The following is a 15,824-nucleotide window of genomic DNA, read 5'->3' as shown; positions in this document are numbered from 1 at the left end:
TGTTTCTAGCATTTATATTTAGGAGGTTCAGCTGAACACACAACTATTAAACCAGTTACACCAAGTATATTACTCCCTCCTCCCACCCTAAAGGTAATAATGATAGTAGTCCATAAAGCTAACCTTTAGTTTTTCTTTCTTTGGCTTCTTGCTCTTGGAGTGAGCTTCTCTGTTGCAGACAAGTCCTGCATTTGCTTAAAAGCTCTTGCAGAGTTGGAATTAGAGCTGGGTTTAACTGTTTGGGAGTGTGTACTGACAGGAGCAAAGCAAGTGCCCTCAGGTCCTACAAAAACCCAGATAGGAACATTTCAAATTCTAAAGCCAACACTTTGATGAAGTTGTTTACAGTTAATTGCAGATGGTTATTTTCCCAGGAATCCATTCTTTCCTAAGAATACCCTGGATTCTCTGGGATTCTTAGAATGATAAAACCAGAAAGCCAGTGTTAGGATACTACAGCATTTCATTAGTTAGTTGTTTTTTTTTTTTTTTTTGAGATGGAGTTTCGTTCTTTGGCAAGGCTGGAGTGCAGTGATGTAATCTCGGCTCGCTGCAACCTCCACCTCCCGTGTTCAAGCGATTCCCCTCCCTCAGCCTCCCGAGTAGCTGGGACTACAGGCGCCTGCCACCATGCCTGGCTTAATTTTTTGTATTTTAGTAGAGACAGGGTTTCACCATGTTGGCCAGGATGCTCTCAATCTCCTGACCTTGTTATCCACTGGCCTTGGCCTCCCAAAATGCTGGGATTGCAGGCATGAGCCACCGTGCCTGGCCTCATTAGTTCTTAAAGTCACTAAGAGCATTATTTTATGCCCACGAACCAGTAAGTCAGACTAAAGCCTGAAATAGTGTTTTCTGAAAATGGAAAAGGAAATATAAGAATTTTAAAAACACCTTGAAATCATAGTTTCTCAAGTTAAATTCTGATAGATGTCACAAATAGTAAGGTCTTCCTTACTGAGCTCTGTCATCTGTTCTGGCTTTTATGCATACTGTGATTTGGGAGGCTGCTGCTCAACATTCTAGCCCATTTCCAGAGTGTTCCATTATTCTAGGACATGGCTGTCATGGGAGTCTGCACAAGGCAACTAATGCTCTAGATTTAACTGCCTTTTAAAATCAGTAGATCATTCATTGTTTTAGTTACATAGGAGCCATAGGCAGTAACACAAACATCACAAGTAATGTTTCCAAAAATATACCCAAGTAGAGATAAGACCACCAAGATGTTCCCTTTATTACCCTTAGCATTTAATGATATCGGCTTGTAGCTTCCAAGGTGATAGAGTGTGCTGTGTACATACAAGGCATAGTGAACGTGTATTTAAAATTTGTTTTTTGTCATACATGGCTTAGAGTTCGAATCAGTAAGTTAAAGTTACGAGAGTAAAATCATATGAAGGCCACACAGTTAACTGAAGGACAGTTTAAAAGTGTGTGCCGCCGCCTCTGCATAGTTCTTACCCCATTTAAAGAAGCACTTGCTTTGGAAATTTCAACTCGGCTGGAGAAATCAGACTGTAGGTTCTGATACTGACTTATCAAGTTTGTAATAAGAGTGCTGATCAAATTGGCACAGTTTGCTTCAGAAAACACTTGACTTTGAACCTGAAAAAGAAGATTTAAAAAAATCTCCAAAAGACCAGCATAATGAAAACACAAGCATTAACTAATTGGAAATGACACACTGAGTTTCCAAAGTACTACATACCTTTAGAAGGAAATGTGTCATGAACGTGTAGACAATGTTGTTGTTTAAAAAAGTTCTTTCATCCATTAGGATACATTTAATATATTCTGCGAAAACAGGATCTTCACACAAAAGCTTGATGCAATTTTTTGACATAGCAGACTAAAGTGGGGAGAAGATGGTTGAGCACTTATGGTTGAGCACGGAAAAAACTTACACGGAAAAAACATACACTTGTGTATGATGGAATCGGAAGCCACTGAAAATCCTACTTGAAAAGCCATGTCTAACTCACTTATTGAATTTTTAGTTAACAGCAACTATTTTTCATACAATAAAATGTTACTAATTTAGACTATGGGAGTGCTGGGGGAAGACACTGATGCCAAAACTGAACAAATGTTTTAAAAGAAATGCAGGTTTATTATCCAGCACTGACAGAGTTAACAAGGACTGGAAAAATAAGGCTAACAAAGAATAGGATGTGAATGTTTTCAAGGGCCAAATTCTTTCCTAATTATCTCACACAGAATCAGTGGTCCCAATATATGGAAATTTTACTAAAATTTGGTTTTCCTGTTTTCAAATAGTCATGGCTCTTAAACACAAGTAGTATGTCTTTAAGCAGATATACTCTGTAGATTTAAATGTGCATTTTAATAATAGATCATTTATATGGAAAAAAGCAATATATTTTTTAAATAGGACAAAATTTAGATTATATATATATGCATATGTGTATATTTTATTAAGAGTAAGCAGCTGTCATAAGTAAATTACTCAAGGTCAGTCAAGAAATTAATTAGGTTTCAAGTAGGACCAAGACCCAGGTCTTGAGATCCTTAACACTAGGAAAAACCTGCCTTGGTCTACCAGTCACAGCCTCTGCCTCTGTTTCTTGCTCAGGATGGCTGCTTCTATAGGACTGGAAGCTTTGGAGGCCTTATATGGTTCAACTTTAAGGGAAATTTGGGGGCACAGTGAGTTCTGTCTGTGAAAGAAGTCAAGCGAAGGGAGTCCTGCAGTGCAGAAGTAGAGAAGGCAATAGGGAGCAATAGGTAGTGGGAGAGTACAGAAACCAAGAAACTACGCAAATCAGGAAGAATGAAAACAGCAGTAGCAGTGGAGAGGGAAAACGAGATCTCCAATTGACTGAACAGAACACTCAGCTCAAAAATCAATGGATAAAGTCATTTTCTGAATGCCTACTATATGCTAAGTCAAGTGAGCTAAGATCAGTGTATACTAGCCTCTGAATGATTTCTACTGTAGAGAACAAAGTGGCATTTCTTCAGGGAATGGAGATGACTGATAAGGTCTCTACATTTGAGCTCTGTTTTGGAAAAGTAGAGAAACCACCAGTAGAGTACAGGATGACAAACATCTAGGAGAATCCAGAGCACACTACAGCCTGGTAGGAGGCTGAACCAGACTCAAAATACTTCAGAAAGCATGATGTGGGTCAAGGGTTGCACCTAAAGAAGGTGAATAAATTCATCTCTTCCAATGGGGTAGAGCAGACGCAACCAGGCAGTACAATCAACAGTTTTTTCAGGGACTGAAGGTAGTGGGGATCCTTTATGCCTGATCCAAGGAATGAGCCAAACCTTAGTACCTCCTCCTCTTCCCAATTCTCCCTTTGTAACTTAACAAGCATTATTTATGCAGCCACTTAATTTTAAGGAGTTGGCTCTTAGACACTTAAGGTAGGAACGGTAATCTTTCCTGTTTTCAAGGAGATTGTTGTAAGAAAACAAGTGCATCAGACCCTTGAAAAACTACGGATCATGAAAAGCTAAAGGACAGACTGCTGACAGGGTTTCTGCTAGAGGTTTTGGAATGGTGGAAAAGAGGTAGAGACAGGGAGGTGAACGAGAGGAAGAAGTGGCATGTGCCTTTTCCCCCAGTATCTCCCTGTTTTGGATTTTCCCCACAACTGTTGATATATATCTATAAATGAGAAATTCAATTATAACCAGCTTATTTAAAATATCCTCTATGATAGAAATCTACTGAAGTTAAAAAAAAAAAGGGAAACTAGATGCCTAATATGTAATAGCTAGTATTTTCATTCATTCATATTTTACCTATCAAGATTCTAAAATGTCCCCACTTTACAGCAAGTCTTCAACCCATTGTTCCTAAAATTATTGACCACTTGGTCAGATAAGATTAAAGACCAATCATCTAAAACTCATTTTCTTTACCTGAGTCTGGCATAGCTCAGTCCAAAGTTTGGGGAACAGTGCAAGATGAAGTGGCAAACCTTCATAGGCAACTAGGACACCTAATATTTGAAAAGAAATCAGAATAGGTTATAATTATAAATTATACTACTGAGATACTCAACTCTGCAGGTACAGTATTACAGCTATTTCTAGTCATAACTGCATATTTTCTATATTTTAAAGAAAATACGTAAAGGGGAAAAATTCATTCCAATGTTCAGTGAAATATCTTAGAATGTGGTACTTTGAATTTATCTATATCCTATACCTTATTCCTGAAGGATATGGACTTAAACCAACTCTTCTTTTTTGAGTATTAGAACTTCTTCTGGGAAAAGAAAAAGTTACTGCAAGTGGCTCCGAATCTTTCTTGGATTAAGGTACCACTCTGCCTATTAGATAATTTTCATAGACTGGCTAGACTTTAGGAGGGAGGAGGGGAAAGGTAAAAAAAAAAAAAAAAAAGATGTGGAGAATTAAACACATCTTTCCTCTTTTACCTTCTTTCTTCAAAGATAGAATGACCTTTGTGGTACATTTAAGTAAATGTTGCCCTTAGCACCAGTGTCTTGGCTTGTTCCCAGGATCTTCTGAGTGGACCGTATCTGGCACTATGTCAGAGAGTGCTACTTGGAACCTCTATGAATTTACCTCTCCACTTCTTGACTATTCCAGATGTAAAATACGTCACTGAGATGTATGCCCCTATCCTCTGTCATCCTATCTCTGAAAGTACAGAAGCTTCATTACCACAGTCCTACATGAATTTCCCATCTTCCACATCCCCCAGGGTCCCCAGGGCAAGCATAATCATGGAGAAGAAGAAATATAACACAGACCATCCTCCTCCAGTTAAGAAAAGACTGAGTTAGACCAGGAGTCAGCAAACTTGTTCTGGGAAGGGCCAAATAGTATTTGAGGCTTTGTGGCCATGCTCTGTTAACACAGCTCAACCCTGCTGAGGCAGTGTGAAGGCAGCCTTAGACAAGAGTAAGGAAATGGGTGTGGCTGTCTTTCAGTAAAACTTTATGAACACTGAAATTGGAATCTCATAATTTTCATATGTCAGAAAATATTCTATATTTAAAAAAAATTTAAAAATATGAAAACTATTCTTAGCTAGCAGGTAGCCATGGTTATACAAAAACAGGCAGCATGTGGGTTGTAATTTGCCAAACCCTGGGTTAGACCAAGGACTTGAGAACATCCTACACAGGCAAGTCAGGTCACTCACTCAGAACTTACCAAGGATGCCTAGGATCCCTTCCACAGGTAAGCCAATTTATTTTCTGTCAAGATGAGTCCCTTTAGACGCAAGAGGCAAGGAAATGCTACTTCCCCTTTATCCTAACCTAATCTGGTTGGTGTTTGGCAGCATATACCCACCACGGTATCACAATACACATAAGTAAACAAGGACATGTCATCACATCTGTGGCTATAGGGAAGAGAGTTCCTACGTTCCCATGTTCCTGTATCCTAATTACTCATCAAAGTAGAGGACCGGTTAGCAAACTATGGCCCTCAGGCCAAATCTGACCCATGGCCTGTTTTTATATGGACTTGTGAGCTAAGAATGGCTTTTTCTTTGAGACAGACAGTGTCTTCAGTCTGTTGCCCAGGTTGGAGTGCAGTAGCGTGATCACAGATCAGGGGCAGCCTTGAACCCCTGTGCTCAAGTGATCCTCACACCTTAGCCTCCGTAGTAGCTAAGGCTGCAGGCCCGGACAATTTTCTTAAAAAAATGTTTTGGGGCCAGGCACAGTGGCTCATGCCTGTAATCCCAACACTTTGGGAGGCCAAGGTGGGCAGATCACCTGAGGTCAGGAGTTCGCAACCAGCCTGACCAACATGGAGAAACCCTGTCTCTAGTAAAAGTACAAGATTAGCGGGGCGTGGTGGCACATCCCTGTAATCCCAGCTACTTGGGAAGCTGAGGCAGGAGAATCGCTTGAACGCGGGAGGTGGAGGTGGAGGTGGAGGTTGCGGTGAGCCGAGATCGTGCCATTGCACTCCAGCCTGGGCAACAAGAGTGAAACTCTGTCTCAAAAAAAAAAAAAAGTTTTGGGCCAGGTACGGTGACTCACGCTGGTAATCCCAGCACTTTGGGAGGCCGAGGCAGGAGAATAATGAAACCCGTCTCTACTTAAAAATACAAAAATTGGCTGGGTGTGGTGGCACACACTTGTAATCCCAGCTATTCAGGAGGCTGAGGCAGGAGAACTGCTTGAACCCATAAGGCAGAGGTTGCAGTAAGCCGAGATCGCGCAACTGCACTCCAGTCTGGGTGACAGAGCAAACTCTCTCAAAAAGTTTTGTAGAAATGGGGTCTTGCCATGTTGCCCAGGCTGGTCTCAAACTCCTGGCATAATTGATCCTCTTGCATTGGCCTTTGAAAGTGCTGGGAGTACAGGCATGAGTCATCATATCCAGCTGGCTTTTACATTTTTAAAGGATTGTTAAAAAAAAAAAAAAATCAGCCAGTCTGGGCACAGTGGCTCATGCCTGTAACCCCAGCACTTTGGGAGGCCAAGGCAGGCGGATCACGAGGTCAGGAGTTCGAGACCAGCCTGACCAACAAGGTGAAACCCTACCTCTACTAAAAATACAAAAATTAGCCAGGCGTGGTGGCACACGCCTGTAATCCCAGCTACTCAGGAGGCTGAGGCAGGAGAATCACTTGAACCCAGGAGGCAGAAATTGCAATGAGACGAGATTGTGCCACTGCACTCCAGCCTAGGTGACAGAGTGAGACTCTGTCTCAAAAAAAAAAAAAAACAAAACCATTAGCCAAACAAAAAATAGTATGTGACAGAGACCTTGTGGCCTGTGGAGTCTAAAATATTTAGTGTCCACTCTGCAGAAAGAGTCTGCTAACCCGCTAACCTCTGAACTAGAGGCTGCTCTGACATTAACCCTCTTATGGGCAAGCAGACTGTATAATGCAATTTCTCTAGTCATTTCTCCCCTACTATCCCCACAAAGTAAAATAATCTTCAATTTTTTTTTCTTTTTTTGAGACAAGGTCTGGCTCTTATCACCCAGGCTGGAGGACGGTGGCGCGATCTCAGCTCACTGCAACCTCTGCCTCCTGGGCTCAAGCCATTCTCCCAGCTCAGTCTCCTGAGTAGCTGTGACTACAGGTATGCACCACCATGCATGGTTAATTTTTTTTTTTTTTTGAGACGGAGTCTCGCTTTGTTGCACAGGCTGGAGTGCAGTGGCACGATCTCGGCTCACTGCAGCCTCCACCTCCTGGGTTCATGCCATTCTCCTGCCCCAGCCTCCCGAGTAGCTGGGACTACAGGCGCCCGCCACCATGCCCGGCTAATTTTTTTTTTTTTTTTTTTTTGTATTTTTAGTAGAGACGGGGTTTCACTGTGTTAGCCAGGATAGTCTCATCTCCTGACCTCGTGATCCACCCGCCTTGGCCTCCCAAAGTGCTGGGATTACAGGCGTGAGCCATCGCGCCCGGCCAATTTTTGTATTTTTTGTAGAGACGAGGTTTCACCATGTTGCCCAGGCTGATCTCCAATTCGTGAGATCAAGTGATCCGCCTGCCTTGGCCTCCCAAAGCGCTAGGAATATGGGCATGAGCCACGGCACCCAGGCCTAAACAATCTTTGTTTTTTTGTTTCTTTCTGGACAGTCTCACTCTGTTGCCCAAGGCATGTTGCAGTGGCATCATCTTGGCTTACTGCAGCCTCGACTTTCCCAGGCTCAGATGATCCTCCCACCTTAGCCTCTCGAGTAGCTGGGACTACTGGTGTGTGCTTCCAACGCCCAGCTAATTTTTCTATTTTTTGTAGAGACAGGGTTCTGCCGTGTTGCCCAGTCTGGTCTTGAACTCCTGGGCTCAAGTGATTCAGCTGCCTCGGTTTTACGGAGTGCTGGGATTCCAGGTGTGAGTCATCACATCCAGCTAAATATAAAAGCAATCTGTATACTTATTTTCCACAACTACCAAGAAGCCAGCACTACCACGACAAACAAAAAATACCATGGAGGCCTTTTATGATCTCTAATCACTTTGAAGTGGTATTCTAAGTATCTCTATTTTACAAGTAAAGATGGAAATAGGCCAGGCATGGTGGATCACTTGAAGTTAGGAGTTCAAGACCAGCCTGGCCAACATAGTGAAACCCTGACTCTATTAAAAAAAAAAAGATACAAGAATTAGTTGGGCATGTAATCCCAGCTACTCAGGAGGCTGAGGCAGGAGAAATCACTTGAATACTGGAGGCAGAGGTTGCAGTGAGCCGAAACTGTGCCACTGTACTCCAGCCTGGGGGACAGAGTGAGACTCTGTCTCAAAACAACAACAACAATTAAAGAAGGAAATAAACATTTTCTAGGTACGTCAGATCGTTATATTAAATTTTCTCATCAATTTTGAGAGCCAATGTTTTATCCTAATTTTGCACTTCTTTTGGATAAGGAAATTAGGCTCACAGAGATTATATAATCCTCTCAAATTCATTCCAAAGTCAGTATTGATATAGTTAAGACTGTAGTCTACCCCAGATTTATCTGATTCTAAAGCCCATAAGCTTTTCAATGTTTTCCGCAACTTCAGTCCATTTGTTAGCACTTTCATGATTTTCTTCACATCTGCCATCACCTATACTATTGTTTACTTGATACTTACTTTCTCTCTTTTGAGACAGGATTTTGCTCTGTTGCCCAGACTGTAGTGCGGTGGCCCAATCATAGCTCATTGTAACCTTGAACTCCTGGGCTCAAGTGATCCTCCTGCCTCAGCCTCCTGAGTAGCTGGGACTACATGTGTATGCCACCAAGCCCGCCTTTTATTTTGGTGGGGGGAACAGAGTCTCACTCTGTTGCTCAGGCTGGAGTGCAGTGGCTCCATCTCAGCTCACTGCAACCTCCACCTCCCAGGTTCAAACGGTTCTCCTGCCTCAGCCTCCCAAGCAGCTGGGACTATAGGCGCGCGCCACCACGCCAGCTAGATCAAGACCATGTTGACCAGGATGGTCTTGATCTCTTGACCTGGTGATCTGCCTGCCTCAGCCTCCCCAAGTGCTGGGATTACAGGTGTGAGCCACTGTGCTGGGCCGGCACTACCAGTTTTCCATAATATTAAAATAACTTATTAAAATTACAAAACCAGTGCATAATCATTACAATTAATTTAAACTTTACAGATATATTTAACCTAGAAAATGAAAGCACTCTATAATTTCATCCTTATAGAGTAAAATTCTACTTTTTTCTGTACATGTACTAAGAGCGATTTTCCCCTTGTTTATAAGAATGTTTACATTCTGCATATTGTTTTTACATTTTTATGTAATTCAATGAACATTCCTGTCTTATTTGTTTTCATGTCTCAATATAGGTGAACTATGGTTTACTTAACCAAGCTCCTACTGATAGACATTTGGGTTGTTTCCAGTTTTTACCCATTACAACCAAAGTGAAAATAAATATCCTCTGCATATTGGGAGGCCAAATTGCCTCCCAAATGGACTCTTGGACTAGCACTCCATTATAAGATCTCTTCTTTCCCCAAACCATATGGGTATCATCTGAGTTTCACCCTGATAGATTTTTTTTTTTTTTTTTTTTTTTAAGAGAGAGAAATAGGCTGGGTGCAGTGGTTCATGCCTATAATCCCAGCACTTTGGGAGGCAGAGGCACATGGATCACGAGGTCAGGAGGTGGAGACCAGCCTGGCTAATATGGTGAAACCTCATCTGTAATAAAAATACAAAAATTAGCCGGGCGTGGTGGTGGGCACCTGTAGTCCCAGCTACTTGGGAGGCTGAGACAGGAGAATTGCTTGAACCCGGGAGGTGGAGGTTGCAGTGAGCCAAGGTCACACCACTGCACTCCAGCCTGGGTGACAGGGTGACACTCTGTCTCAAATTGTCTGCTTTATTAGTAAGTCTGGGCAACTTCTCATGTGGTTACCAAACATTTTTTTGTGTGTAAACTGCCTATTCATGTCCTTTGCTGATTTTACTTAACATTCTTCATCATCTTAGCAAATCCTAAAAATCTGGTATATATTGGCAGTACTGGGTGTTTATCTGTTAAGTATGCAAACATTTTCCCAATTAGCTGTTTTAATTCAGTTTATGGCATTTTCACCATGCAGTATTTTCAATTTTTATGTAGTCAAAACTTTCAACTTCTTATTGTTTCTGGGTTTTGTGTCCTAGGTAGCATGGCCTTTCAAATCTCATGGCGGTATTAATGTGATGCTATGTTTTCCTTTAATATTTCAATGATGTTTTTCACAATTAAGTCCTTTTTTGTTTTGAGACGGAGTTTCACTCTTGTCGCCCAGACTGGAGTGCAATGGTGCTATCTCGCGTCACTGCAACCTCTGCCTCCCAGGTTCAAGCGATTCTCCTGCCTCAGCCACCCGAGTAGCTGGGATTTCAAGTGCCTGCCACCACACCCAAATTTTTGTATTTTTAATAGAGACAGGGTTTCGCCATGTAGGCTAGGCTGGTCTCGAACTCCTAACCTCAGGTGATCCACCCACCTCGGCCTCCCAAAGTGCTGGGATTATAGGCGCAAGCCACTGTGCCCTGCCCCCAATGAAGTCTTTAATCCTCCTGGTATTAATTTTGGTCTAAAGAGTGACATATTAAAGATTTGCCCCATAGACAGCTAACCAGTTATGTCACTACCACCTATTTCCCACCAATTTGAGATGTCATCTTTATCATCTACCAAGTCCTCATGTATCTTTATGTTTGTTGAGGCTATTTACCCACTGTTTTGCCTATGTATTTCTGAACCTATACTACATGGTTTTAATCATATTTACTGTTGTGAAACACGGGAGAAAAACATCTACATTTGAAAAAAGGACAAATAAAAAATAAAAATGGTGAGGACAGGTCTGTGATATCTTGATATTTATCTTTCTGATATTTTGAACTGTGAACTATGTATTAAATTCTAAAAAATAAAATAAAAACTGCCATAACTTTAGTAAGTATTTTACAAATCAGCAGTGCCAGTCCCTCTTACCATTGCTCTTTTTCAGGAGTTTTTTTAGGCTAAACCCGTGTGTGTGTGTGTGCGCACGCAGAGAGAGAGGGTCTCTCTCTGTTGCGCTGGCTGGAGTATAGTGGTGTGATCACAGCTCACTGCAGCTTTGACTTCCTGGGCTAAAGTGATCCTTCCACCTCAGCCTCCCGAGTAGCTGGGACCACAGGTGTGTGACACCACATGTGGCTAATTTAAAAAAATTTTTTTGTAGAGAAGGGGTCTCCCCATGTTGCCCAGGCTTCTGCTGTTTTTAAGTATCAAAATACTTGCCAACACAATGTTTTTTCAGATGGCAGTTGGCAGCTTTGTTCACCCTTCCTGAATTCTCTTTCCCTTTCTTTCCATTTCCTCCAACCCCATCCCTCACCATCCTCACTTCAAAAACACTCCAACCCTCTTGCTTATTATTTAGTATCTGCAACTCTACTGTTCTCTGCAATTCAAATCTGTAATTATTATATATTTCTCTTTATCCTCTAACCAATCTTAAGATCTGTTCAGTTGCCCATATAAAAATTACCACAAAGACTTTTCCTCATTAACTGGAAATGACTTGCAATCCATTATAATAGGTCTTGAGATGTTCTCACCAATGGTCACAATATTTTAATATTGTGGCCTTTGGACATGTAACCTCAACGTTCAAATGATTAAAGATATAACCAATTTAAACTTACCCTTTTCATTTCTTGTCGCCAAATATAATTTCTTGAAGAAATTATACAAAGTAAAATTCTCTACCAACTCTGTGTGGTCATTAATGTGGACTTTCTTTTCTCAAGCCCTTTCCTGGGCCTCTCCTTGGAAACAGTCATTCTGTCAGCTCTAACTGTGGGACACAACTCTTTCCATTTATAGGAGGCATAACGATAGGATTGTTTTTAGGTCTTAGACAAAGACCTAAGAACTTTGTATCTAAGACAATGTCCAATTTTCTGTATTAACCAAGAAAAATTTTTTTCTTGCTCAATTTGTGAAGGTTTTGATTTATATTTAATGCTGTGCCACCAGTCACATTTGGCTATTTAAATTTATTTTGGTTAAAATTAAAGTAAAAATTCAGTTCCTTAGTCACATTTCAAGTTCTCAACACTCACAAATGATGGGCTACTATTGTGCATGGTGGTACAGTCAAAGAATATTTCCATCCTCATAGAAAGTCCTTTTTTTTTTTTTTTTTGAGACTGAGTCTCGCTCTGTTGCCAGGCTGGAGTGCAGTGGCTCGATCTCAGCTCAAGGCAACCTCCGCCTCCCAGGTTCAAGCGACTCTCTAGCCTCTCAGTCTCCTGAGTAGCTGAAACTACAGGTGCGTACCACCATGCCTAGCTAATTTTTTTATTTTTAGTAGAGACATTTCACCATGTTGGCCAGGATGGTCTCGATCTCTTGACCTCGTGATCCGCTCGCCTTGGCCTCCCAAAGTGCTGGGATTACAAGCGTGAGCCACCACGTCCGGCCCTTATAGAAAGTTCTATAAAATAGTGCTAATATAGAGAACTAAACCCTATGAGGCAGCATTGATAGTGCTTCATGGTTATAAAAGTGATAAAAAATATCATAAAAGTTGATTCAGCTGATGTGATGGCAAGTATTCTTTCCTTTCTTCCATTTTTCCACCATGTTTAATTCCCCTGAACGTGTGCACTTGGGTTGACAAGATAACCCAAAACAGGGTAGAACATTCAATATTTGGTTAAAGCTGTCTGAGTAGCTAGAATAGTTCCTCACATAACTTTTAGTATAAATTATATGAACACAATTACCAAAAATTTTTTTAAAAGTCAGTGTTTTTATAATTCCCCTTCTTTATATGGTAGCAAGGCTGTACTACTAGAACTCCTGGATATTTTCTTACACCTGATTACTGCCAATGATGGGTTTTGGCCTTTTACCAAGTACCATGACCCAGATGCGTAATCCTGAAATGGCCAATCTGAATATATTCTCATCCCCCTACATCTTGGCATTCCAGCCACCCATATATAAAACCAGCTAATAATACCAGGTTACCAGGAACCAGCTTTCAAATCTAAAAATGCTCTAACCACTTGCCAATAAGATGGTTTTGCTGAAGTGGAATTATCCCTGACAGCTGTTAACACTTTCTTCTTCTTGGATAATGAATTCTAAGGTAGGGTCACATCTTCTGCCCTACCTGGAATGGATCAAAACCTTTTCCATAGGAAGGAGAGGGCTATGACTGACAAGGGGACAAAGAAGACTTGCAGGGTATGGCAATATTTTATTACTTGATCTGGGTAGTAGTTCCACAAGTATTTCACGTCCCACTCTGAAAACTACAGAACATTGGAGAGGATCCTGGCCCATCCCTAATGAAGTCAAGAGGGAGGACACAGACGCCTAGAACTCTGGAAGTCCTGAGATAGAGGACCTCTGGAGGAGAGCTGCATGTCTCCGAAAAACTTATCAGCTATAGGAATGTTAGCACCCAAAGGAAGCAGTTCTCTAACAGCTCTTAGGCACATTACTGCAGAGACAATATTACTAAAGATATTCGAGTCCCCCCCACCCCACATAATTCACTGATGGTTTTTCTATTTCTCATCATCTCCGTTTTCAAGTTTCTCTTCTTCTCACTCACCTATGAGACTTACCTCCTAATTACTCATATATGCACCTCTGCTTCACACTGGCAAGCCCACTGTTTGCTCTTGCCATTGCCAGCTCCAAAGCACAGCTGGCACTATAGATCTCGTCGCACCCTCAAGATCAGGGCTGGGGAGTCCACCTCTACGCCTGCCTCCCTAAGCAGAGCAGTTTTGTTTTTTGTTTTCAGAATCTGCTGGGCAGATGGTGGAGGATGTGGGCTTCTATGTACAGAAGTGATCAGCCCTACTCCACATTCCTTTATAGGCCAGCTGAAACTCTGGGCAAAACTATTCAATGGAAACCAGTAAGTTGGTGTTTTCTTAATGAAAATTAAAATGTTCCCAAGAATATTAATATTTTTAAACATTCACTTTAAAAAAAGAAAAAAAGGATTGTCTCATAATTTTTCTCCCCTTCCTGAATGACTGACTAGGGGCTTAAAATAATTCAGTGGAATTTACTGCTCATCTTTTATACTTACTCAGCTTAACTAATGTTTCAGTAAATTTTTCACAGTTGATTGCAACTCGGCATAATAGATGGATGAATTGATGATAAGAAAAGAAGTAGTCTAGCAGCATACGATCATAAACGTCATCTTTGCCCTGAAGGTTAAAGATGATAAAATGGTTGCACTTAAATTGTATAATAAAGAGCATATTTTGTGCAAATGTAATAAGTTTAACTAAAAAGCTGATTCAATATTTATATTCTATAAGAACCTAGTTTTAAAATCCAAATTTCTAGTAATGTTATGATCTTAATTGTCATAAGTTTATTTTCAGTGTGCAAATGCTATGAATTAAAATTACCCATTATTTCTATATACTTTAATAAAGTAAAATTACTATAGGATTTTAAAATGTGACACTTTAGCTCTACAGACATATCAAGAAAAATGAATTAAGTTTGACTTTTGAAATAGATTCCAAGTTATTCCTATAATGTTAGTTATTTTAAATATTTTATCTTATAAGAACTTCTCAAGTATACTGAAAATCCGAAGATGGCAAGCAAGGGAGAGTGTGAATGAAGTGTGGGTAAAGGAAGATAAAGGGAAAAACTATTTTTAAAAAAGTTGAAACTAAGATAAATTATCCTGTATCAATGTACCTTGTCTCTATAATTTAGAATTGGCATTATTTTAGAATACGAGTTAGAAGAAAGGAACCAGACTAAAAATGATGACAAATCTATCAATCAATATTATGCTTAGGTCAAAGGAATATAATTTAAGGGAAGTAGAATAAGTCACTGATTATATGGCCAAATTAAAAAAAAAAAGTTAGTACCTAATGACTTTTCAAATTTAGATATATGACCCAGTTATAATTTAGCCTAGTGACAAATATTAAGACTTACTATTAAGGTAATTTTTGAGGGGGAAAAAAACTTATTACTTGTGCTTATTGTTGATTTTTGCAAATGTTCAACCAACATTTCAGAGCACTAAAAGGAAAAAGTCCAAATGAATCTAATCTTCTTAGGATCCACAAAATTGGTCACTTAAGGCTAACCTACTCATAACTGCCAGGGGAAAAATTTCAAGTTACTTTGTACTATAGCAACATGGATTTTCCTGGCATCCCAACATACCTTACTGGTTTCCACCATTGTGGGCAAGAGGCACATATTGAGTTCAGGGCGCGGAGGCCGAATATTGCTTTTCCCTCCTATTAGCTTGATATTTTCTCGACAAGGGAAATAAGGTCCAAGAGACACTAAGATATTAAAAGTGTACAGTAAGAATAAATGGAAAAAATAAATCTCCATGCTTCAGTGTGCAGAACGATTAAATGCGAACCATATTGAAGTACTGTGCTAGATAAATACGTACTTGGTATATTACTGTGATGGTAAGTACAATGGTTGTGTTGTAGAAAGGGAACCAGAGTATGAAGAAAATCATGGGGACTCAAAAGTACAAGTTCCTTGAGGACATCTGAAAATAAAAACAAAGTTTGGGTAGCAAAAAATTAGAGTTACATCTGCCTGCTACTTTCAATCTTATAAATCCTATGATTGCCTCACTACAACCAGTTTAATGAGTCTAAAACTAAGCTCCTGACACGAGTAGAAATTCTGTCTGATGCTCAATCAAGTTTAGATTAGCAGAGTTATTAACGACAATAGGGCATCATTTCGAAACAAAAGATTAAAACACTGTTTGTTCGTATTTTGTTTAAGTATGAGATATTTTCTGGCAACGTACAGTGAGGGATTTTTTTTTTTGTCTCCCAAGCTGGAGTGCAGTGGTGCAATCAGCT

At 40.3% G+C, this 15,824-nt stretch overlaps 1 protein-coding gene across 8 annotated transcripts in view; it reads right to left on the bottom strand.

Moving 5' to 3' along the window:
* Positions 1 to 15,824, bottom strand: part of USP34 (ubiquitin specific peptidase 34) — a 280,827-nt gene that overhangs the window by 1,323 nt on the left and 263,680 nt on the right. For 7 of the 8 annotated variants that reach the window (XM_054475044.2, XM_063648690.1, XM_063648687.1 and 4 more), the window contains 7 exons: positions 15,395 to 15,499; positions 15,154 to 15,278; positions 14,039 to 14,162; positions 3,898 to 3,977; positions 1,712 to 1,852; positions 1,465 to 1,608; positions 124 to 283 (listed from right to left, as the gene is read on the bottom strand). In XM_054475044.2, the coding sequence (XP_054331019.1) occupies positions 124 to 283; positions 1,465 to 1,608; positions 1,712 to 1,852; positions 3,898 to 3,977; positions 14,039 to 14,162; positions 15,154 to 15,278; positions 15,395 to 15,499 (879 nt within the window). The remainder of the gene's footprint in view (positions 1 to 123; positions 284 to 1,464; positions 1,609 to 1,711; positions 1,853 to 3,897; positions 3,978 to 14,038; positions 14,163 to 15,153; positions 15,279 to 15,394; positions 15,500 to 15,824) is intronic. The other variant, XM_063648691.1, reaches the window with a different exon arrangement.

The sequence above is a fragment of the Pongo pygmaeus genome, chromosome 12 (genome assembly GCF_028885625.2).
Source record: "Pongo pygmaeus isolate AG05252 chromosome 12, NHGRI_mPonPyg2-v2.0_pri, whole genome shotgun sequence".
In the NCBI taxonomy this organism is placed as follows: domain Eukaryota; kingdom Metazoa; phylum Chordata; class Mammalia; order Primates; family Hominidae; genus Pongo; species Pongo pygmaeus.
This window is presented reverse-complemented; position numbering and strand designations above follow the sequence as displayed.